Here is a 26,550-nt window from a genome sequence, read left to right on the forward strand (position 1 = left end):
CGACCTCTCGATCCCATTATTATTTAATTAACATAATTACTTTTTATTTATCTTAAAATTTATTGTGATACTGACCTCATGAGATCTGTACTATATCTAATTACTTATAATAAAAACGACATCAGGAGATCGGTTTGTTTAAAATATTTCTATTAATCATAATTTTTGTTATTTAGGATAATACAAAAGTTTCATTTGAAACTTACAATTAATTATTCAAAAAGTGTAACAATTTATATACTTTTATAAATAATAAGTTAGACTTCATGGAATAAATATATAAAAATCTATAATCCATATTAAGAGTATGAAACTAGGTTGATATGAATTAGGATATAATTATACTTATATTTCTAGACTAATGTACAAATCTATTTGTCCGTCGTCTAATCGTGATTTTAATATCTCATGTCATGATGTAGAGGTGAAAAGCTAACATATAATCTATGCGAGTATGAAATGCGCGATAGTATTAGTATATACTCTCGATCTTGAATGTATGTTAAGTGTAGTGATCTATTCCTAATTATGATGACATGTAAAAGATACTACATCTAAGTATGAAATACGTTGATTAATTATATATGAAATACATTATCAATTAAAGAAATATCGATTATCAATTTAAGGAGATTTATGTATTAGATTTGATCTTGATAAACTTTTATGGATCGATAAAATTGGATTTATATAATTAGGAGGAATATAATTTAAATTTGTAAAATTAACTTGATTGAAATAGTGTAGTCCGAGAGTGGGAAGATTTTGGCTTAGTCCGGAGTTCCTATTGAGGCCCATGTTAAGCCATGTGTGAGGATTTGTTTGGGCTATGTTGGAACCGTAAAATATCCTTTCATTCTCAGACTATCTAACTCGTAAACGAACCGATAGTTACATCGAAGCGATCCTGTCGTATTTGGTTCCAAATGTTGAGATCTGTATGGCCATGCAGACTACCTCCATCCTTGGAACTTAGAATGTTTGGTATCAGAGCCATGTGGTCAGTACTAGTAGGTGATGTTAATCTTCATGATTTAATTATGAATATCATAATAAATAAGCTACTGTTAAAAACAATAGAAAAGAAGAATATGATATGCCTTAACAGCTTGATCTCCTTAATAACTAGACAATTCCTAAAATACAAACTAAGGTAATATACCAAATGGGAACATTTGAAAAAATGAGATTTAAACAAATTGTTAAAACCACTGAAGAAACTATTACTGTGGATTCTAACCATGGTGCTTTCAGACTTTTATCTGAAAATGATTTTGCCCCTTATAGGGAAAATTATAGATTTATGCATATTGGTCTGGTACAAGTTGCTTTTAAGCCCCTTACATAAGAGACTTACCAGAGAGCTTTATAGCAGCTCTAAGAGATGGAAGAAATCAGAATTGGAAGAAATCTCTTATAGGGACAGTGCAAACTAGTTTGGCTTATGGTCCTGTTTATTTTAATGCTTATCCTAATTTGCAGATCTCTTTAAATGACGAAAATTCAACTAATACTTTATTATTGAGTATTAAATTACATGGATATGATTATTTGCCTGGTACTGAAGTTATATGTATTTGTTATAGAATTTACTATAAACCTTTATATACTTTAAATCTTATGTGTAAAATTATGGATTTTAAAAATGAGACCATTTTAATAGAAACAAATTTTAGCAAATCAAAAATTATAACAAGACGACCTATTAAATGGGATGAAATTTATTTTCCTAAAGAATAGGTTATTGAGGAAGTTGTTCCTCCAAGAAATAATATAAATTCGGATATATCTGATATTGAACAGACTCCAGATGGAACGATAAGGATCAAATTTATTGATGAGTTATACAGATAGTATAGTATTGCAGGCCAAGATCCCTAGATCTAACTCTTCTTATATTTCTCCAGTAGATTATATTGTTAACATTCCTTTTAGGGCTTCGACGTCCCAGATAAAAGATGAGGATAATTCCAGATCCTCAATTTATACAAAAGAAGGTGAACGAATTGATAACATCAAAATAGAAAATCATATTGTCACTCCTGATATGGATGAACCTACTTTATCAGAGATGAACTTTCCAAATGGTTTTTATGGATCTAAAGGAACAACTTAATTTTAGACCAGGATCACCACTACGAGAGAAAATTTCAAATGCATTTTTCCAACCTAAATGGAAACCATTTAGAGAATGGTTTTTCAAAAATTTTGATAATAATCAACAGACTTTTTTACAAAACGATTTTTATAATGACCTTTCTCAAGCTAATAAAGTTATTGCATTTGTACCATGGTTCATGAAAAAAATACATTTATAAGTATATTTGCATGTTAGAACGTGATTATAAATTGCCGGATGGTACGATTACTAAGTCATTTTTGCCACCTCAACATTTTTTCCAAATTGAGAAAGATAATAAGATTGTTCATTTCACAGCTTTTGCAGATTTATTTAATGATGATACTACTTTATTGACTACTAAACATATCAGAATTCTTATACAACAAAGTAAGATACAAATGTTTATATGAACATTTTAGGGGAACATATCCTCTCTTTGCATGATAAGGTCAGTCATATCTGTTCTATAATAGAAAAGTTCAAAGTCTCTAACAAAGGTAAGGAAAAAGCCACTGCAAGTATCCAGCCTCCACCTGAGATAAAGGATTTTAAGTTATCAAAACTTGGTAATATTGAAAGATGGTTAGAGGGGAAGTATAAAAAAGATCTAGAACTCAATCCTCTTCATGTTATAGATGACAGTAGGAATAATATTCCTACTGAGATTAATATTCCTGATGAGATTAAAAAAATCTCAGAAAAACATGCTAGAAAACCGGTCCAAAGGATGTTCTATTATCCTAGGCCAACCCCTCAGGATATTCTTTTAGAAGAACAAGAGTATATTGTCTCTAATAGTTTCAGTGGAATAGAAATCTATGAATGAAATATTGATGGCTTTACGGATAGGCAGATTTATACGTTGGCCCATAGAATTCTCATGTACAACACCATTTGCAAAGCCAACAAAAATTCTGAGAAGGATACTGCTAATATGATTATTGCCGGATTCACAGGGAAATTAAAAGGTTGGTGGGATAATTATCTCACAGAGGCTCAGAGGATGACCATTTTAACTGCAGTAAAAGAAGAAAATGGATTAGTCCCCAACTTAGTTTATACACTAGTTTTAACTATTATAGAACATTTCTCTGGGAGATGGTCAGATAATAGTGAGACGATTAGGACTATACTCCAAAACCTTAAGTGTAGAACGCTTACTTCCTTTAGATGGTACAAGGATGTATTCCTTTCGCGAGTTATGGAATTAACTGAGTGTAATAATTCTCATTGAAAATTTAAGTTCATAGATGGACTCGCTATTTTATTTGCAGAAAGGATTAGGAAAATCCTTAGAGGAAATGGAATAAGCATAAATTACGACAGTTATACCTATGGGAAACTTATAAGTGTTTGTACCCAAGAAGGTCTCTCTTTATGTAACGAGATCAAGATGAATCAACAGATTAAAAAATATCGTCTGAATGAAAATCAGCAATTAAGAGAGTTCTGCGAACAATTTGCTATTGATATGCCTGAAATATCCAGAAATTCTTCTAGAAATCAGAAGAAAAAAGATTATAAATAATGATCTTATAAGCCTCATCGAAAGAAGAAACTCTTAGATAAGCATGAAAAGAGGAAGTCAGAAAGGAAAATATCCAAATATGATAAGTCAAATGCTTGCTACAAATGTGGAAGAATAGGGCATTATGCCAGGGATTGCAAAGTTAAGGACAAGATTAAGAGTCTTAATCTTGATGAAAATATTAAGGATTCTCTTTGCAAAATCCTATTAAATTTATCTTCTGAAGGATCCAGCCATGACAATAGTGAAGATGAAGAATCTTATACCAGTGAGGATTTAAGAGCTCTTCATAATGAAGATTATATCCCCTCTTCAGAAGAAGAATGCCTGCCTTGTCAAATAGGGCAACCATGTGAGGACAAGGAGATGTTTGAAATTCATTTCCAGAATCTTTGAAAACACTAGAATATTATCTATATACACAATGATAAAAATTGCTAAAAGAATTAAAAATATCATTCATAATTTTTTGAAATTCTGAGGGAGCGTTTTTTAATCCAAAAGGCATGACATTCCACTCATATTGTCCCATTGGGACGTTAAAGGTTGTTTTATATTTATTCTTTCCAGCGATTTGGACTTGCCAGTATCCTGATTTTAAAACGAATTTTGAAAATATGATGGCTTCATGAAGCCTATCTAAGAGATCTTTTTTTTATTGGGAATGGGGTATCGAATCCATTTTAAACTTTATTTAAAAGTTTATAATTTATTACAAGCCTAGGTAGCCCTCTTTCTTGTTCTGCTTGTTTATTACCGCATCTAATGAAGATGAAGACAATTGCTTAGCAGGAGAATCTCAAAGCATGAATAGTATTGAAGAAATGGACATAGAAGCATTTTTGCAACAATTTCAAAACCAAGTGGAAGAATCTTCCAGTTCAAAAGAGTCCAAAGACAAGAGAACAACAATGGATTAAAAGTTGGAATAAGTTTTTAATAATTTCAAACTTTTATAAAGTAATGGGACCCTATGTCGGTTCAATAATGTAATATGATGAAAGCACTTATGTCATAGATTTTAACATTTTCTTAGATCCTTCTCTATAAAAGGATCCTTTTTCTATTTTTTAAAGTAGGCACGGAGCCACACATCATTTGTATTCCTCTCTCTACTCTTGTAAATTTCTACTTTTAAGTTAAATAAAATTTCAGTTGTTCTTGCTATCTACGTTTATAGTGTTGTTCATATGGTCATGTTGTTTATTTATGGTACACTACTTCTTAATGGGGTGTAACGACCTGTTTAGTCGATTCGAACAGCAAGATTATTATGATAGAAACTGGCTGAGTCGACGGAACAGTCGACGGACCGTCATGGTCACGACGGACCGTCGGGGGGTCATCGTTCCAAAACACTTAAACTCTGAAAATCTGGGTACTGGGATCAACTCTCTGAACTTCACGACGGAACTGCAGTACGGACCGTCGTAGCCACGACGGACCGTCACAGACCTTTTATTAAAATTGAGTCTCTGAACTTTGTGACGGACGTGCAGGACGGACCGTCGCACGTACGACGGGCCGTCACGAGTGGCGTAACCTCGACTGAGTCGGATTTCTGCAGAGAGTTTTTAAGGGGCGTTTTGGACTATTCATGCTTATAATTATGAAATTTGTGGGGTAAGGGTAATAACTTATTTACTTGGGGGGTTAAAGGAGATAACCTTGAAATAAATAGTGGGTTACTTTTATCATCTTTTATACTTAATTATTTGATAACTAGGGTAAAAGAAAAAGGGTTTGAAGAAGAGAAAATTTAAAAAAAAAGAAAAAGAAGAGAGAACGAGCGAGAGAGAGAGAAGAACGAAGAGACATCAAGGACATTGGGGAGATAGCTTTCTTGATCACGATTCTTCGGTGGAGGTAGGTTATGGTTTATGCTATGTGATAGTAAACTCTTAATAGCGATTGATATGTATTGGATGGTATTGTAAAGTCTTCTATACGCTTAATTGTGTTGTTTCATGATTGGGATTATATATAAATTTTGATGGATTATAATGATGATACTGTGGAATCATAAAAACCTTAAATCCACTCTATTAATGATGATGCCTTGGTATAAAAGAAGGCTTGACGAACTAAAAGAATGAGGTTAATGGATCGGGTGTCACGAACCGACACGTAGTATTAGGGGATCGGGTGTCACGAACCGACACGTAGTATTAGGGGATCGGGTGTCACGAACCGACACGTAGTATTAGGGGATCGGGTGTCACGAACCGACACGTAGTATTAGGGGATCGGGTGTCACGAACCGACACGTAGTATTAGGGGATCGGGTGTCACGAACCGACACGTAGTATTAGGGGATCGGGTGTCACGAACCGACACGTAGTATTAGGGGATCGGGTGTCACGAACCGACACGTAGTATTAGGGGATCGGGTGTCACGAACCGACACGTAGTATTAGGGGATCGGGTGTCACGAACCGACACGTAGTATTAGGGGATCGGGTGTCACGAACCGACACGTAGTATTAGGGGATCGGAGTGTCACGTTCCGACACAAGAGGAATAAAGAGAATGAATCTTGAATTATGGTGATATACTCAATTTAAAGAACCTAATTCCCAAATGAGTATGGTGTGGAGGCTTGAGCCCTCATAGATGTGCTTGGTGTTGTTGTCAAAGGGTTTTGTACTTGTTGTTGTCGCCTGTTGAGTGTTGTAGTTGATTTTATATTATTACTTGATATATATTGCTTTCTATTTTGAGTTGGCCGATGATACCTACTCAGTACTTGTACTGACCCCTACTTTTATTTCCCTTCTTGTTGTTTTGTGGAGTGCAGCAAGTGTACTAGTGACTTCGTCTCGTCCGCAACTCTAGCCAGTCTTCAGCACGTCAGATTTCAGGGTGAGCTATTGTTCCTAGCTCGGACTGGATTCTCTCATTCACGTCTTGATGTCCTTGAAGTTCGGGCATGGACCATTCATTTACTTATTTCAGTTTCTTAAATACTCTTAGATTTAGTAATTTGAGGATAGATGTTCTTGTGGTGATGACTTCCAGATTTTGGGGATAATAGTTGATAAATTTTAGAATGTTTATTTATTGGTTTTATTAATAAGATTTTGAGTCTTCCGCATTATGTTGGGGTTTAGATTTGTTGGTTCGCTCACATAGTAGGATAAGTGTGGGTGCCACTCGCGGCTCGTTTTGGGTCGTGACATGGGGAGAGTACACTAGTTCTGTTCTTGGACCACCAGATGGTTACTACTTTTGTCTGAATTCGACATCACGTCTCTGTGTTTATGATATCAAGGAACATACATACTAAGTAGAAGGTCTAGATGGATATTATGTATCTATAAAGTCTGGATAGCTGTAAGACCTCCATTCTAAGTTGGGATATAATTAGTCAGTATTTCAGAAACAATTTTTTTTTTATATTGTGCATTACATGTGACTTTGAGAAACATAGATCTTTCACTATAAGAATTGCAAAATGTAAGTCGCTTCGCAGCTGAAAAAAAACAAACAAATATCTTGATTAAGAAAACCAAATCCACAACCTGAAAAATCCCATCTCAGAAAGACAAACCTGATAACAGCTAATTCATTATAAAGAACTTAACTTGTATACTCCAACAATGCAAATAGTAGTCGAAGCAGCACAAAATAACAAGAGGGCTTACTAAAAATAGCAATTAGTACTTGGAATTACATCTTGACAAGTAGGAAAATAAACGCAAAACAAAACTAGATCAAATCACATATTACTAAAAAAAGTAGTAAATACTGACCTAATAATTACCGACCTCAAATGGAGGTCGGTAATTTCCAACCTCTGGAGGTCAGTATTGTTAAAAGTAGTTGTTTTTATGCAAAATAAAGAGGAAAAAAAATTTCGACCTCAGAGGGTTGGTATTTTTGGCGGAAAAAATGATTTATAATAAAAATTGACCTCTTGATGTCGGTATTAAATAAAATAAATGAATAAACATATTTCACTTTTTCTCGATTAAATAAAAACAAAATTGAGAAATATTTTGATTTAATATTATTTAAATTGTTTTCTGAAGGACGATTTTATGTAAAATAAAAACTAAAAAATATTATAATACCGACATCCGAACGTCGGTAAAATTAAATAGTATATAATTTATTAACTTTTATTTAAATATTTATATATGGCTCCCATAAAATCAATAAATTGATATTTTTTATTAACTTTAAATAAATCGTCTTCCGGATGATTGTTTTATGTAAATTAAAAAATAAATTAATATAAAATACAAATTTCATGAGATTGGTATTTATCTTTCATTCAAATGCCGACCTCATCGGGTCAGTATTTTTATTTCATCCTAACACCGAACTCATGGGTCGGTATTTTTATTTAATCCAAATCCAAATACCGACATCATGAGGTCGGTATTTTTATTTCATCCAAATACCGACATCACAGGATCAATATTTTTACTTCATCCAAATACTGACCTCATGCGGTCGCTATTTTTATTTCATCCAATTATCGATCTCATGACATCGGTATTTTTTACTTCATCCAAATACCGACTTCATGAGATCGTATTTATCTTTCATCCTAATACCGACCTCGTGGAGACAATATTTTTATTTCATCCAAATCCATATATTGACACCATGAGGTCAGAATTTTTACTTCTTCCAATACCGACCTCATGAAATCGATTATGCTATTTCAGTTAAATACAGACCGCATGAGGACTTTTTTGCGTAAATTTAAAAATAATAAATATTATAATATCGACTCACGAAAATCGATAAAATTAAATATTATGCAATATTATTGGTTTTAAATTAAATATTTATATTGTGGCTTTCAAAAAAATAATAATTTCAATTAACTTTAAATAAATCGATCTCCGAATGACAGTTTTATCTAAGTTCAAAAATAAACTAATATAAAATACCGATCTGTCGATGTCAACAATATTTCATTAATATGATTACTTTATTTATCTTAAAATTTAATGTGATACCGACCTTATGAGGTCGGTATTTTTTTACTATATCTAATTCATTTTAGTAAAAGCAACATCTGGAGGTCGGTTTGTTTAAAATATTTATATTAATAATAATTTTGCTATTTAACATAATACTAAAATTTCATTTGAAACTTGCAATTAATTGTTAAAAAAGTATAATAATTTTGTATACTTTTATCAATAAAAAGTTAGACTTCGTGGAATAAATAAAAAATATTTGTAATCCATATTTAGAGTATGAAACGACATTGATATGAGTTAAGATATAATTATACTTATATTTATAGAGTAATGTACAAAACTATAAGTCCGTCGTCTAATCATGAACTTAATATCTCATGTTATGATGTAGAGGTGAAGAACTAACTTATAATCTATTCGAGTATGAAATTCGAGATTGTATTATTATATACTTTCGATCTTGAATGTATGTCAAGTGTAGTGATCACTTCCTAATTATAATGACATGTAGATGTTACTTCATCTGAGTATGAAATACGTTAATTAATTATATATGAAATACATTATCAGTTAAATAAATATCGATGATCAATTTAAAGAGATTTATATATTAGATTTGATATTGATAAACTTTCATTGACCTGTAAAATTAAATTTATATAATTAGAAGGTGTATCATTTAAAATTATAAAATTAAGTTGATCGATACATTAAATTTAATATATATATATATATATATATATACCTCTCGATGTCAATATTATTTAATAAACACAATTGATTGTTATTTATCTTAAAATTTTAAATGAGGTTATTATATCTAATTACTTTTAATAAAAGCGACATTCGGAGGTCGATTTGTTTAAAATATTTCTATTACTAATAATTTTTGCTATTTAGAATAATACTAAAATTTATTTGAAACTTACAATTAATTGTTCAAAAAGTGTAACAATTTTGTATACTTTTATAAAAACAAGTTAAATTTCGTGGAATAAATAAAAAAATATTTAAAATCCATATTTAGAGTATGAAACTTTATTGATATGAATTAAGATATAATTATACTTATATTTCTAGAGTAATGTACAAATCTGTAAGTCCGTCGTCTAAGCATGAACATATATCTCATGTTATGATGACATATAAAAGATACTTTATCTGAATATAAAATACGTTGATTAATTATATATAAAATATATTATCAATTAAAGAAATAATATCGATGATCAATTTAAGGAGGTTTACATACTAGATTTGATATTGATAAACTTTTATGTCATTGAAAAAATTAAATTTATATAACTAAAAAGTATATAATTTTAAATTTATAAAATTAACTTGATATATAGATTAAATTTATTTAATTAAACATTTATAAATCAATGTAAATTTAAAATCTCATCTTTTAATCACAACAATCCACCCTTAGCTAAAACATAATATCAATTTCTACCCTTCATCATTATTAAATCAACGGCCGAGATCAAATTGCTTCTTTTTCCGTATTTTAAACTGTCAAAAAGACATAATCCCTTAAATTCACTCTTTCTCTTCCTCTCCTCTCCAAAAAATCAGCCGCCCCTCTCCTCTCCAATTTTCCGGCGAACAGAGGTAACGACGCCCCACCCTCTCTTCCCAGCCGCCGTCCCTCCTCCTTGCCTCCCCCTTGCTCTTCTTCCTCTACTCCTCTTTAGCGTGCCACGCAGCTCCAACCAGCAGCGACTAGTGAGAGAGGGCAGCGAAGCAGCGTTGCAACCGGAGACAACCGCCAGCAGCCAGCCTGAGCCGGACAACGCTGTTTTCTCTCTTCTCTTTTCCGGCGAACCCCACCAGCAGCAGCGACCGTCGAGGACCAGCGCGAAGCAGCAACTTGGGTAAGGAGCCATCAGCGAAAACCTGCAAACAAATAGCTCCAACAGGAAGTATCAGCAACTCCGGTGAGCGCAATATTAAAAGCAGCAACAGCAGCTCAAAACAGCTCTGGCCAAGCAAGCTCCGGCGAAGTCCAAAATTTTGGATTGGTGGAAGACGGATCTGTCTCCGGTATTTTCTTTCCGTCAACTATTACTTCATCTATTCACCTTATATTGTTACTATTTTGATATATATGTATGTATGTATATAATCAGATGAATAACTTACACGTACTTTGATAGATATTGAGTATGTTACGAAAGTAACATATAAAGTATTGTTGAGATATTCAAGTCACAAGTGACTATGTGGATCCTTTTGGTAGATTAAATTTGATGTTTTAATTCATATTTAAATGGAAGTGCCACTAACAAGAGAAACACTACTATAGCAGCCATCACTTCCATTTTCAACCTACTGCTGCTTTGGGTAACCATCATCTGTTGTGCAATGCGAAGAATTGTAGTATGAGGCATCTTATTATAGTTTGGCTTTGTTATCTCTATTTTGTGTGTGCTATGTTTTTTTAATTCACCAATACAACCAATCTAGGAAGCATTACGGATGAAGGTACAATCTCTTTCAAATATTTTTAGTTGGACATAGTCAAAAATGTGTACTACTACCCACCATCTTTAAAAGTAAATGGTCATTTTCTTAACCTCTTTTGTTGGAGTTCATTTTTTTTTGGCTACAAGTGGAAAATATTGCCCACCCTTTTCTCTATTTTCTATTTTTCTGCACAAATGCGCATGCCATAGACTTGATCTTCTTGTTGTAACATGTGTGTAAATAAGTTCAAACTCTATTTTTCTTGTGTTAACTCCTTTCCCTCTTTTCGTGCTAGGCCACTCACACTCAGGAAGCTCAACATCTAAAAAAGTTAATACAAGATTATACTTCTTCTTTCATCAAAGTAGGAGATAAGGTTTGGTGATTCTAAAATTCTAAATTTAAAGTACAATTGTTTTCTATAATGTGTTTGTACCCATCTAATATTGATACTTTGCTTTAAATATGTGATAATTTTTTGTGTCAATTGAGTGTTTGTTAAGCATAAGTACCAACACTAGTTGATCATATTGATGACAAAATCGATTTTCTTGAAAGATCGATTTGTATCCATCTAGTGTTGACACTTAACTTTAAATTTAGAAATAATATATTTGTTAAGCATAAGTACCAACTCTAGTTGAACCTATTGAAGACAAAATCGATTTTCTTGTAAGATCGATTTGTCCATTTAGTGTTGACACTTAGCTTTAAATTTAGAAATATTATATTTGTTAAGCATAAGTACCAACACTAGTTGATCCTATTGATGACAAAATTGATTTTCTTGTACGATCGATTTGTGTCCATCTAGTGTTGACACTTAACTTTAAATTTAGAAATGATATATTTATTAAGCATAAGTACAAACATACTTAATCCTATGGATGACAAAATTGATTTTCTTGGAAAATCGAGTTGTGTCCATCTAGTGGTGACACTTAGCTTTAAGCTTAGAAATAATATTTGTTAAGTATAAGTACCAACACTAGTTGATCCTATTAAAGACAATTGATTTTCCTGCAAGATTGATTTGTGTCCATCTAGGTTGACACTTAGAAAGTTGTTAAGTTGTTTAGCAAGTTAAAATTATATAATGTGGTTTAGTTGGTCACTATAGTGTTGGAATTAAGTTAAAACTAAATTAGTTAGACTTAAAAAGTTATTAAGTTGTGTAATAAGTTAAATTGGTAATTATAGTGTTTGAACTACGCTAAAGCTAAACTAACTAGACTTAGAAAGTTGTTAAGTTGTTTAATAAGTTAAATTGGTGAATATATTATTGGAATTAAGTTAAAATTAAACTAACTAGACGTAGAAAGATGTTAAGTTTTTTAATAAGTTAAATTGGTGAATATATCACAAGAATTCAGTTAGAACTAAACTAATTAGATTGAGAAAGTTGTTAAGTTGTTCAATAAGTTAAATTGGTGAAAATAGTGTTGGATTGAAGTTAAAACTAAACTAATGAGATTTAGAAAGTTGTTAAGTTGTTTAATAAGTTAAATTGGTGAATATAGTGTTGGAATTAAGTTAAAACTAAACTAGTTAGACTTAGAAAATTGTTAAGTTGTTTAATAAGTTAAATTGGTAACATTAGTGTTAGAATTATGTTAAACTAACTAACTAGACTTAGAAAGTTGTTAAGTTGGTCAATAAGTTAAATTGGTGACTATAGTGTTGGATTTAATTTAATACTAAACTAACTAGACTTAGAAAGTTGTTAAGAATATAATGTTGAAATTAAGTTAAAACTAAACTAATTACACTCCGAAGGTTGTTATGTTGTTCAATAAGTTAAATTAGTGAATATAGTGTTGGAATTAAGTTAAAACTAACCTAATCAGACTTAGAAAGTTGTTAAGTTGTTTAAGAAGTTAAATTGGAGAATATTAGTTAGAATTAAGTTAAAACCAAACTAATTAGACTTAAAAAGTTGTTAAGTTGTTTAATAAGTTTAGCTGGTGACTATAATGTTAGAATTAAGTTAAAACTAACTAACTAGACTAAGAAAGTTGTTAAGTTGGTCAATAATTTAAATTGGTGACTACAAAAAAAATTAAGTCAAAACTAAACTAACTAGACTTTGAAAGTTTTTAAGTTTGTCAATTAGTTAAATTAGTCAATATAGTGTTGGAATTAAATTAAAATTAAACTAATGATACTTAGAAAGTTGTTTAATAAGTTCAATTGGTGAATATATTATTGAAATTATGATATAACTATACTAATTAGACTTAGAAAGTTATTAAGTTGTTTAATAAGTTAAATTGGTAACATTAGTGTTAGAATTAAGTTAACTAACTAACTAGACTTAGAAAGTTGTTAAGTGGTTTAATAAGTTAAATTGGTGACTATAGTGTTGGAATTAAGTTAAAACTAAACTAACTAGACTTAGAAAGTTGTTAATTGTTTAATATGTTTAATTGGGTAAAATATTATTGGAATTAAGTTAAAACTAAACTAACGAGTCTTAGAAAGTTGTTAAGTGGTTTAATAAATTAAATTGGTAATTATAGTGTTGGAGGTAAGTCAAAACTAAACTAACTAGACTTAGAAAGTTGTTAAGTTGTTTAATAAGTTAAATTGGTGAATATAGTGTTGTAATTAAGTCAAAACTAAACTTATTAGACTTAGAAAGTTTTTATGTTGTTTAACAAGTTAAATTGGTGACTATAGTGTTGGAATAAAGATAAACTAAACTAACTAGAGTTAGAAAGTTGTTAAGTTGGTTAACAAGTTAAATTGGTGACTATAGTGTTGAAATAAAGTTAAACTAAACTAACTAGAGTTAGAAAGTTGTTAAGTTGTTCAATAAGTGAAATTGGTGAATATAGTGTTGGAATTAAGTCAAAACTAAACTAATTAGACTTAGAAAGTTGTTAAGTTGTTTAATAAGTTAAATTGGTGACTATAGTATTTGAATTGAGTTAAAACTAAACTAAGGGCCCGTTTGGATGGGCTTAATAAAAGCAGCTTTAAAAAAGTACTTTTGAAAGTGATGAAACTTATTTTTAAAATAAGTAGTTATGCGTTCGGATAAAAGTGCTGAAGTTAAAAATAAAGTTGTTGATGTGTTTGGCAAATAAGTGTTGATAAACAGCTTTTTAAATCAAAATGTCTGAAATACCCTTAAAAGATGTTAACATAATAAAAGTTAATTAATTTATATTTTACAGCCATAAATAATTATATTTTGCTATCATTCACATATTTCTTTCTCATCACAAATTATTTATAAGAGGAATATAAACTTATTATAGATTTTAAAGATATATAATTTGAATAGATCAAAGAACGATTTAAGATTTATTTTAGTTTCATCCATAGGTAATAATAATTGTCTATCATTCACATATTTCTTTATTATCACAAATTATTTATAAGAGGAATATAAATTTTTATATGTGCAACTTATTTTACATTTTCATAATATATAATTTGAATAGATTACTTGAAAGATTTAAGATTTATTTTATTTTCATTCATTAGTAATAGTAATTGTCTATCATCCACATACTTCTTTATCAACAAATTAATTCGAGAATTTTTTCAGCTGATTTCGATTTTTCAACATATTATCGGCATCAATCTAGAGAAAAGGAAGAAAGCTAATAAAAAAATAATTGAAAAAACTTACTTCAAGGTTTATCTTCATTTCAAATTGAAAGAACAGGAAGACGTTCAGCAGCAATGCCAAACGTGAAAAAGGGAAAAATGGAAGAAAGAGATGTTAGGGTTATGTGGGTAATTTGGAGATTGTATAAAAATATTAAGGGCAAAAAGGTAAAAATGTGGTCAACATAAAACAGCTTATAAGCTAAAAAAAAGCACCCCTACCCCAACTTTTAACTTTTGGCTTAAAATAAGTTTTTTTAAACTTATTTTGAGTATTGCCAAACAGCTAAATAAGTCAAAAACCAGCTTTTAAGTCAGTTTGACCAGCTTTTAAGCTGAGCCAAACACGCTCTACCTAGACTTAAAAAGTTGTTAAATTGTTTAATAGTTAAATTGATGAATATAGTGTTGAAATTAAGTTTAAACTGAACCAATTAGACTCAGAAAGTTGTTAAATTGTTTAATTGGTGAATATAGTGTTGGAATTAAGTCAAAAGTAAACTAACTAGACTTAGAAAGCTGTTAAGCTGTTTAATAAGTTAAATTGGTGAATATAGTGTTGGAATAAGTAAAAACTAAACTAATTAGACTTAGAAAGTTATTAAGCTGTTTAATAAGTTATATTAGTGATTATAGTGTTTTAATTAAGTTAAAACTAAACTAACTAGACTTAGATAGTTGTTAAGTTGTTTAATAAGTTAAATTGGTGAATATAGTGTTGGAATCTAGTTGAAACTAAACTAATTAGACCTCGAAAGTTGTTAAGTTGTTCAATAAGTTAAATTGGTGAATATAGTGTTGGAATTAAGTTAAAACTATTAATAAGTTAAATTGGTGAAAAGCGTGTTGGAATTAAGTTAAAACTATATTAACTAGACTTAGAAAGTTGTTAAGTTGCTTAATAAGTTATATTGGTGACTATTGTGTTAGAATTAAGTTAAAACTAAACTAACTAGAATTAGAAAGTTTTTAAGTTGGTCAATAAGTTAAATTGGTGACTTTAGTGTTGGAACTAAGTTAAAACTAAACTAACTAGACTTAGAAAGGTGTTAAGTTGGTCAATAAGTTCAATTGGTGAATATATTGTTGGAATTAAGTTAAAACTAAACAGATTAGACTTAGAAAGTTGTTAAGTTGTTTAATTAGTTAAATTGGTGACTATAGTTTTAGAATTATGTTAAAACTAAACTAACTAGGCTCAGAAAGTCGTTAAGTTGGTCAATAAGTTAAATTGGTGATTATATTGTTGGAATTAAGTGAAAACTATAATAACTAGACTTTTTTTTGAAACATGTAACTTTGTATATTACTACAACCAGTACATAGGCAGTACTGAGCCATATTTACGATAAGATTATCAAATCCAGCTATTGGAACCTAAATTTAGTCTAGTACATCAATTAGGGGAATAGTGACATTTGAGTATAATTGATTACACATAAGACATTGTAGCAACAATCAATTAATATTGACTTTTGGCATGCTATTTTCTATTCTATCAAAACGTCTAAAATTCTTCTCCTTCCTTATTGGAACCAAATGCTAGCAAGAACAATTCTCCATCTCTCTCTGCTCTTAGACTGCATTCCAGCTTCTTCCCCATTCTAAATGGCTTCAGTGATCTTGCTTGGCATTACCCATGACATTCCTTTGAGATTTAGGAATAGTCTCCACAGCTGGCTAGTTACTCTATAGTGTAGAAAAAGATGGTTAACTATCTCATCAGTTCCCAACAAAATAGGCATATTGAGCACAATGGAATCCCTCTCTTCATTAGGTTGTCTTGGGTTAAAACTGCTTCCTTAGCCAATAACCACACTAAACAAGATACTTTGAGGGGTATTTTGGATATCTAAATTCCTTACCAAGGCCAGTTACTTGGTCAACTGGAAGGATTTGTTCAACCAGTTATAAGCACAATTCACCTTGAAAATACCTTTTTTGTTGCTCTTCCACCATAAAGTATCCCGACCATCATCCAATCTGTTGAGTGGACCAATGGTGTTGTAAAAATTAGCAACTCTATGAATTTCCCAATCATATAAGCGTCTTCTAAAAATGAAGTTCCACCCTTGAGGAGACCAGTGATCAGCTATGGACTTGTGCTGGTGTGACACTATGATACTAATATCTGGGAACAAATTTTCCAGCCTGCCAGCCTCATCCAGAGGTCAGTTCTTTCCCTATTTGCCACTTTGGTCCTTGTATTTTTTTTTTGAATTCATCCCACAAGTATCTAATGGACCTCCATACACTTACTCCATAAGGTGAAGTAACAATTTTGGTCATCCAGTAATCTTCCCCTTCATACTTTGCACTAATGACTTCCTTCCAATAGGCTTGATTTTCATTGCAAAACCTCTACAACCATTTTATTTTGAGAGCTCTGCTCTGATTTTTCAAGTTCTTAATACCTAATCCCCCTTGTCTCTTAGTCACTGTTACATCATCCCACTTAACCAGGTTATAACTCTTTCTCTCATTATTTCCATGCCACAAAAACTTTCTTCTGATTTTGTCCAATCTGTCAATGACTCTCTGAGGAATTGGAAACACTGACATCTGTCTAGAGTCCGCAGTCTCATTAGCAATTAATACCGCATCCATGATTTGTCTACCTTTGATGAAAGCCATTTGCTGAGAATCCACTAGTTTGGCCATGACCCCTTTCATTCTCTCTGTGAGGACTTTGGCGAACAGTTTGTAAATACTTCCAATCAAGCTAATAGGCCTGAAATCTTTCAATTCTTTGGCACCTTTCATCTTAGGAATCAAGGTTATGAAGGTGGAATTCAAACTCTTTTCAAAAACTTCTTAATCATAGAAGTTTTGGAAAGCTTTCATGATATCACCCTTCAACACCTCCCAGCATTTAAGGAAAAATCCCATAGTGAAACCATCAGGGCCAGGGGCTTTATCGATTGCACACATCTTCAAGCAGTTTAGAACTTCACTTTCCTCAAAATTTCTTTGTAAATGCATTTTTCCTCACCATAAAGTGTGGGGCATTGTTGTTCCTTAATGAATGAAGGTCTCCAACTGTTTGTTTCAGTGTACAACTTCTTGTAAAAATTTACAATTTCCCCTTCTATTCTTGAAGGATCTTGATACAGTTCCCCTTCTATTACCAGTTGATCGATGTTATTGTATCTTTTGTGAGCATTGACCATTTTGTAGAAGAACTTGGTGTTCCTATCCCCTTCTTTAAGCCAAAGTGATCTGAATTTTTGCCTCCACGAGATTTCCTCATTTTTTGTAACTCCTCATATTCTAGTAAATTTGAATTCTTGTTTGAAATCTCCCATTCTGATAATCCTCTCCCTTCCATGATCGCATCAAACTCAGATAGTTTTTTTAGAACTCTCCTTTTTTTATCCTAGATTCCCTTGTTCACTCATGCTCCAATCCTTAAGTGGTTTTTAGAGCCTTAAGTTTTGAAGCAAGAATGCCACCAACTACTGATTCTATCATTGAACCCTTCTTCTATGCCAAGTCACCAGTTTTCAAACTTAAAGTGCTTCTTCTTTTTGTTCCATACACCACCTTTATACTAACTAACTAGACTTAGAAAGTTGTTAAGTTGGTCATAAGTTAAATTGGTGACTGTAGTGTTGAAATTAAGTTAAAACTAAACTAACTAGTCTTAGAAAGTTGTTAAGTTGGTCGATAAGTTAAATTGGTGTATATAGTGTTGGAATTAAGTTAAAACTAAACTAACTAGACTTAGAAAGTTGTTAAGTTGATCAATAAGTTAAATTGGCGAATATAGTGTTGGAATTAAGTTAAAACTAAACTAATGAGACTTGAAAAGTTTTTTAATAAGATAAATAGGTGAATATATTATTGGAATTAAGTTAAAACTAACCTAATTAGACTTATAAAGTTATTAAGTTGTTAATAAGTTAAATTGGTTAATATAGTGTTGGAATTAAGTCAAAACTAAACTAATTAGACTTAGAAAGTTGTTAAGTAGTTAAATAAGTTAAATTGGTGACTATAGTGTTGGAATAAAGTTTAAACTAAACTAACTAGACTTAGAAAGTTGTTAAGTTGTTTAATAAGTTAAATTGGTGAATATAGTGTTGGAATAAAGTGAAAAATAAACTAATTAGACTTAGAAAGTTGTTAAGTTGTTTAATAAGTTAAGTTGGTGACTATAGTGTTGGAATAAAGTTAAAACTAAACTAACTAGACTTAGAAAGTTGTGAAGTTGTTTAATAAGTTAAATTAGTTGAATATAATTTTGGAATAAAGTGAAAACTAAACTAATTAGACTTAGAAAGTGGTTAAGTTGTTTAATAAGTTAAAATTGGTGACTGTAGTGTTTGAATTAAGTTAAAAGTAAACTAACAAGACTTAGAAAGTTGTTAAGTTGTTTAATAAGTTAAAATTGGTGAATATAGTGTTGGAATTAAGTTAAAACTAAATTAATTAGAGTTAGAAAGTTGTTAAGTTGTTTAATAAGTTAAATTGGTGACCATAGTGTTGGAATTAAGTCAAAACTAAAGTAATTAGACGTAGAAAGTTTTTAAGTTGTTTAATAAGTTAAATTGGTGAATATAGTGTTGGAATTAAGTCAAAACTAAACAAAGTAGACTTAGAAAGTTGTTGAGTTGTTTAATAAGTTTAATTGGTGAATATAGTGTTGGAATTAAGTTAAAACTAAACTAATTAGACTTAGAAAGTTGTGAAGTTGTTTAATGAGTTAAATTGGTGATTATAGTGTTTGAATTAAGTTAAAGCTAAACTAATTAGACTTTGAAGTTGTGAAGTTGTTCAATGAGTTAATTTGGTGATGATAGTGTTGGAATCAAGTTAAAACTAAACTAATTAGACTTAAAGTTGTGAAGTTGTTTAATGAGTTAAATTGGTGATTGTAGTGTTTGAATTAAGTTAAAACTAAACGTACTAGACTTTGAAGTTGTTAAGTTTTTTAATAAGTTAAATTGGTGAGTATATTATTGGATTTAAGTTAAAACTAAACTAACTAGACTTAATAAGTTAAATTGGTGAATATAGTGTTTGAATTAAGTCAAAACAAAACTAATTAGACTTTGAAAGTTTTTAAGTTGTTTAATAAGTTAAATTGGTGAATATATTAATGGAATTAAGTTAAAACTAAACTAACTAGACTTAGAAAGTTGTTAAGTTGTTTAACAAGTTAAATTGGTGAATATAGTGTTGGAATTGAGTTAAAACTAAACTAATTAGACTTAGAAAGTTGTTATGTTGTTTAATAAGTTATATTTGTGACTTAATTATTAGAGTTAAGTTAAAAATTAAACTAATTAGACTGAGAAAATTGTTAAGTTGGTTAATAAGTTAAATTTGTGAATATATTGTTGGAATTAAGTTAAAACTATTATTATTGTTTGTGTAGATGGATCCTGATCGTAGTTGGATGTATAGTAGAAACAATCCTGGTCGAACGGGTTTGATTCCAGAGTTTGCTGATGGTTCACTAGATTTATAAATCATGCAAAGACACTTGATTTTTTAACTACAAGGTTGATTAGGTGCCTGTGTGTTAATTGTGAAATTGTGAGATATCATACAACAGAGACTGTTGCTATGCATCTTATTACACGAAACTAGAGTTCTCTTCTGAAACTCAATGTGGTTTGTTTGAGGTTTCTGTTTGATGAATTTGTTTGAGTTTCCATTTCCCAATATTTAATTTCAGCTTCTCTTTTGAATTTTAAATTGAATTTCGTCGGCTACAGTTGAACCCTATTCAGAAAGTGGTGATTCGCAAAAGAAGAGTGAAATGTCGAGATTTGATTACCCAACACTCCCCCGACAAGACATCATCGCTGTATTAGGGGAAGCTCAAATAGCGTCTGTCTCCGACGAAGATCTCATCAAACCCACTCCTGACTTTGTCACTAAACTCTACTCCAGCATTCTTCTCCATATCGATACTCTACAGTATTTAATAATCCAACCTTTACTTCTCTGTTTCAATCAATCATATTTTATTTCTAATTACTTTCTCTTGTCTTTTAGGGATGATCATGATCAGGTGGATTTCTCCGCTCTGGAACACCTTGAGAACCCGGATCTTCATGTCGACTCTTTTCGGACTATTAATTTGTTTCATAAGATAAGGAACATGTTATCTGCTTTGGGTTGTCCAGAGATATTTACTCTAAGAGATTTGATCAAGCCTGACCCTGATCGCACCCGCTTCTTTGTCGGAGCCATCCTCAACTTTTGTCTTCACAGGTCCCATTCACTTTTTACTTGCTTTTGTGTTTTCAAAGGGCTTTTTTTGTTAACTTAGGCAAACATATGCTTCTCTGTTTGTTTTGAATCGACCACTTGCTGTCTTTGTTTACTGAGGCAACCATATATCTTGCATACTTTTACAAACAATCATTCTTCACCATCTCATTCATCAACCTCCAAAGAGATACAAAATATGGATAAACTTTGTCTTTCTAGTTTACCTATGTTTGGCAAGCAAATATGCTTCTCTGTTTGTTCTGATAAATGAAAATACTTTGCAGAAAAAATGCTTCCAATTAATAGCTAGAATGAGGAAGTTTACTAGCTTTTGCCTGAGATTTTCTGTTCTTTCCTTTTATCCTTTTACTGAATTATCACCCCATCTCACCCCAAAACAAAGTGTTGCTCAATTTTTCTCTTTAATATGTTGTTGACAAATTTAGGGACACTAAATTAAATGCTATAAGGCCGATTGTGGAAGATCTGACTCTCATTGATGAACAACGACTAGCTCTGGAGGCTAGAATATCTCAGGTATCTGAAGTAGTAGAAAACATTTTTACAGGGAGCTTCTTTCGCAAAGTTTCTCTCAAGTTACTTACACGGTACCTCACAGTTAAATGAAGAGATTGCAGTACAAAATGAATCAAGAGAAAGGGAGATGCCTTTGGTTCAAGAAATAGATTCTACTGTTAAGGAACTGAGGCAAACAATTTCTGGTCTTAACAATCACCAAATGTCGTTGAAGGCCTCAATAAGAAAACTTAAGGAAAGGGCTAAAGAGATAGATGAAAAGGTCAGCTGTTTGGCTTTTTTCTCCTTCTAATGTCATATTTGTTTCATGAATTGCTAATAGCCTAACACTGGATTATCTGCCATATGTTTGGTGTTGGCTTACTTTGGGTCCTATGTTTCTAGGGATCTTTTTATCCCAGTAAAAGATTTGTATGATAGAGATTTACATCAGTGGAAAATATAGAGAATTGTTGAGTATTCTTGAACATAATTGGTTGCTCACAACTTGAATTTATTATTACAAAGTAAGGACTACTTTTTTTCTTTCACTCACTTTCTTGCAACTTTGTTTGTTGCTCTCTTGTTTCTCACTTGCTCCTCACACTTCTCACTTTATAACTTACTTGAGCACACATACATCTCAAATGACCATCCTTATTTATAGGTGGTGATGGAAAAACTTAGTTGAGCATTCTAGAATAAACCCTTCCACTTATTTCTGGAATTGCCCTTCCTAGAATATTTGTAGACCTGCCTCTCTAGAACTTTCATTCTAGAGCTCTTATTTCAATTCTCTATAAGTCTCTAATATTTTAGATTCTTCTTTGAAATATCCTGGATATTAAGTTGGTGATAACTGTTCAACGAATACTTTGAGTACTTCTAAATAATGTCAAATATTGGCTTGATATGAGTATAAATAGAACAACATTGTCAATGTGGATTCATATGACCGATGTCAACTTGCTTGGAATTTAAGTGCAATTGTTGTGTAATGGTAGTATTTGGGCCATCTTGTGCACACCTCAATTATATCTCATGTACTCGCCATCTCCTACCAATAAAAGTACAGAGTAACTTTACCTATCAAAGTTTAGACATATGGGAGGAAATCACCTAGTGTTTTGTTGGTATTGGACCCTGGTCTTCCATGAATTTCACCCACTATATTAACGCTAGGCCACACCCTTGGGCACAGTTACTGTTTATCGCATATTATTGAATACAAGCTAGATATCTGTGTTATGAACTAATATTCCAATTGCATTTTGTCTCCTTCCAGATTTCTAATGCAGACTTTGCATTGGTACAAGCTGTTCATGACAATGCCAATTTGCGTTCTAAGATTGTCCAATCACCAGATAAGCTTCAGGTATGAGTTATTACTGACTGTTGAGCTGGTTTTAAAAGAGTATGCATCAACTGTGTCTTCTGGATATCTTGTGCAAGTGATGTGGTTTGTTATTTGTCAAGGGTGCTATGACATTGAGCATGCTGGTATATTAATACTGAACATAATTGCAAACATGACTGATTTACATGCTGTAACTAAAGTATCTAATCTGGATTTCTTACATTTCTCTTGCTTTGATGAACCAATGACATATCTGCCTCTCTTCTCTGAGGCGTGGTTCCACTTTCTCTAAGTTAACATCTTTCTTTTAGCTAGATCATTTCAAATTCTGTTTGTGAAATTAATTGCAAGTTTTCTGCGCTTGCTCCTCTAACATCAAGATGCTGCAGCCTTTTCGTTTCATGTGTTAATTTTTTGACTATTGAATTTTTTAGAGAGCACTGGAGGAAAAGAAATCATTTCAAGCTGAGATAAGGAATGCTGAAAGAGCAGCAATGCAGTCTTTTCAAGATAAAACAGCAATTCTTGAGGTTTATACAAAGGTACTGTTCATCCAATACAACCTGTATACTATATTTTCAACTCATAAATTGCATCTATACCCTTATTTATGCTCAATAAATGAGAAATGACATAGTAGTATGTAAAAGAGAAGTTGCAGGAGATTTATAAAAAGTGGAATGATGTGCTAGCCTCTCATTTTTGTGATATACTCTTTGCACGAGCAACTCTTGAGTTACTACATGCCCCTTTGAAAAAATGCAGTAAGTGGCCAGGAAGAAAACACCTGTTTGGCGAAATCACCCTTTTTCTAAATTAGCATGAGCAAAAGGCCATAAGTATTTAGTTATGTGTCCTATTGATTGGAAATTATTTATTAAGTCTTAGCAACTTATCAAACAAACAAGGTAAGAATATTTGATTGATATGTGTGGACAGTTTGCGGCTGGACATCTCATAAGTTATTTCTTGAATAGGAAATTGTGGAAGAAAGAATTTGAGTGAATGTACCTCCTAAAATAAAATTTTCTCCTTACGGAGAAGAGTTGGCTGGGGTGATTAGAACTAAAATTTTGCAAGCATGCTTGCATGTAAAAGCTATACCTTCATAGCAATTGCTTTGAAATTGTTAATACGTACGACCTTGAGTGGAAGTGCGTGATGACATTCTCTCTCATTTTGTTTTTCTTGATTATTGTTAAATTTTGTCTCTTTTGTCAGGCTTACAAGAAAATGTCCAAGAACTTCAATCAGATGCAGGCTATACAGGAGCAGGTTATCTTGCATGTCTTGTTAAGAAATAAAATTTGTCATTACTGCATTTTTAGTGCATTCTTCTTAATTTTTCGTGATAAATTATTATACCTGAATCCATTTACTATTGTAAAGGAAACAAGTGAAAGTTAGATAATCAGAATAAGGAAAAGAAATCATTCATGAGTACCTAACATATTTGCTTATTAAGATAACAAGGAACCAAATTACTTTGATCTTCTAGATGAAGAAACAGTCATTTGAAGTGGAAGGGAAATAAATTTATAGATCTACCTATGATGAAAATCATAGTTTAGAATCTCATTTATATTCGTGTAAAAGAGAGAGACAGAGGGGAATTATAAGCATACACAACTAAATGAAATGTGGTGATGTAAAGAAAGTGGTGATTAGGATCAAAATTACTACATGATTTTTGAGAGAAGAAAATAAGAACATGTGTCTATGAACCTGAGAGATAGATATGAACTATTTATATTCAAGTCTATGCATAAAGACTTGAACTAAGTCTCATAAGATGTCCATGCATTCATCTTAAATGTGTCAAAATATATTCTGAATCTCGGTTGATGACAGGGAGCTATCCAAATTTCACGTCAAACACGTGCCACTTATAAGTGTTCTATAGCAGTTGTGAGGAAAATAACAACTGAGTCTAAAAATCATAAAAGTGCCCTTTAAAGTTGTGAGAGGTATAGACCATGGTTGTCTTGAGTTCAACACTAATTTTCCCCTGGATAGTTGTCATTCTAAGCAAACCAGTCATGAATGCCTTTAAATTTTGCTTGAATCATATGAATGATACTTGCAGGTTAATTCAACTAAATCTATTGAGAAAGATGTTAAGGTTCTCAAACTAAAGCTGAGTGATGAAGAAGTACAGGAAAAGTCCCTTGAAGCTAAATTAGTAGAAAGGCAAGGAAAAGGTAGCCGTAGCTGTTTTTATTATGTTCATTTGTAGTTTCCTCTGAAGTTTGATGCTGATATCATGTATTATCCAGCGGACCAATTGGAAGAATTAAGAAAGCAATTAGAGAAAGAAAAAAATCTTAGTTTTGAGGAGGCTAACAAAGAATTGAAAAATGTTAAGTTGGAAGTGGAATCAAAGAGGCATGGTCTTGAAGCAAGGCAAAATGACTTGGAAGGTGTACTTGCAGAGGTACTAGTATCATGTCTTGATTTTCGAAAACAGTGTATCTTGATTGAGCTTGCTCCTTACCAAAATCACCTCTTTCATTAGGCGGATGCAATAACTGAAAGAATTAACTCAGTAAGGGAGTCTGGAGCATTAAAATGCCAAGAATTGGACCGTAATTGCGAGGAAGTCATAGCAGAGGTACAACTATCTCAACACATATCTATTTTGGTGAAAAAACGTGGATTGAAACAAAGGGGAGCTAATATAATTGAGGGCTAGTTTGCCAATGGCTATTTAATCTTCGTTTACTAGTATTATTTGGATCAGCTTGATGCTCTTAATACACACAATAAGCAGATCGCAGGAGGGTTAACTATGCAAAAGTGCTTATTTTGTTGGAATGAATAGGACTTGTAACTCCATGCCTACTTGTCTGCGTATTTGTGTAAATTTTTTCTTCTTACCTTTCCTCTGATATATTGTTTTACATTGCTACTCTGCAACTTCTCGTTGCCTAACTCAGATAGCAAATATAGCAAGTGTTCATTTCTTTTTTGCCACATTAACATATGTAGAAGCAATAGAACTACATTATATATTGTCTGATTGCTTTAACTTGTTCTAATGTCAGTTTTATCGCCACTCAAGCTCAATCAAAGACTTGCTACCGGACATTGAAGTGGACCAGGCAAGTGTTGAGAAAAAAGGAGTTGATCTTTAGCTATATCTTACTCTTCTATGTCTTCTTATTTATTAGAAATATTTTATTTTTTAATATTAATATTAGAAGTGGGAGTTTAAGAGGACGAACGCTGTATTCACTAAATGTAAAAAAGGTAGTAGGAGCTGTACTCTTTTCTTGAATAGTTTTGGACCTATTTGATTGTCAATTGTATTATTATGTTTCTCCATGTATTTCACTTAACTTTACCAAGTATAGATGAATCTCACCGTGTTCTTCTAATCAGTTTATTCTGCGTCATAATTTGGAAAAAATTTAAAGCTGAGCGCTCATACGAGTAGGAGAGTATTTTGTTAAGTAAATGTTTCCTTGCATAAAATTGTTAGGGAGTGAAATTGATCCCAAGTCCAGCTGAAATCTTTGAAAATTGTTAGTATAAATTTTGTTGGTATCTTTATGATTCTTCCTGTGTATATGTTAAGGGTACGATGATTGATAGATAATAATAGTTGTAATTGTTAAAATGATTGAGAAAATTTAAAAAAGTAACAAACAAATCTAGAGTTGAGTTAAATGGGTGTTTAATTGTTGTATACCAAAGACACGTACATAGTTGCAGATAGGGGTGTACCAATTGAATCATTAAGTCAAATCGAATGGACGAATTAAATTAAATCGAA

General features: G+C 31.6%; 1 protein-coding gene across 2 annotated transcripts; it reads left to right on the forward strand.

Annotated features, from left to right (window-relative positions):
* The first annotated feature begins 10,144 nt into the window (after nt 1-10,144).
* On the forward strand, nt 10,145-26,125 carry LOC107002410 (kinetochore protein NUF2 homolog). Of its 2 annotated transcripts, XM_015200425.2 has the most exons (13): nt 10,145-10,636; nt 11,355-11,435; nt 20,401-20,605; nt 20,684-20,902; nt 21,349-21,439; nt 21,522-21,701; nt 22,704-22,793; nt 23,210-23,317; nt 23,997-24,050; nt 24,862-24,976; nt 25,052-25,209; nt 25,291-25,386; nt 25,820-26,125. In XM_015200425.2, the coding sequence occupies exons 3-13, from the start codon at nt 20,445-20,447 to the stop codon at nt 25,907-25,909; spliced, it is 1,362 nt and encodes a 453-aa protein (XP_015055911.1). In that variant the 5' UTR covers nt 10,145-10,636; nt 11,355-11,435; nt 20,401-20,444; the 3' UTR covers nt 25,910-26,125. The 2 variants fall into 2 exon arrangements, with proteins under 2 accessions (XP_015055911.1, XP_015055912.1); XM_015200426.2 differs by lacking the exon at nt 20,401-20,605.
* The last annotated feature ends 425 nt before the right edge of the window (nt 26,126-26,550 follow it).

Source organism: Solanum pennellii, chromosome 10, assembly GCF_001406875.1.
Source record: "Solanum pennellii chromosome 10, SPENNV200".
In the NCBI taxonomy this organism is placed as follows: Eukaryota; Viridiplantae; Streptophyta; class Magnoliopsida; order Solanales; family Solanaceae; genus Solanum; species Solanum pennellii.

Bases quoted from the DNA above. Each gene is read 5' to 3' on its own strand.
- LOC107002410 (XM_015200425.2), top strand. From the start codon at position 20,445: ATGTCGAGATTTGATTACCCAACACTCCCCCGACAAGACATCATCGCT. The intron at 21,440-21,521 runs GTATCTGAAGTA...GGTACCTCACAG, and splicing joins TGGAGGCTAGAATATCTCAG to TTAAATGAAGAGATTGCAGT. The intron at 24,051-24,861 runs GTTATCTTGCAT...TGATACTTGCAG, and splicing joins TGCAGGCTATACAGGAGCAG to GTTAATTCAACTAAATCTAT.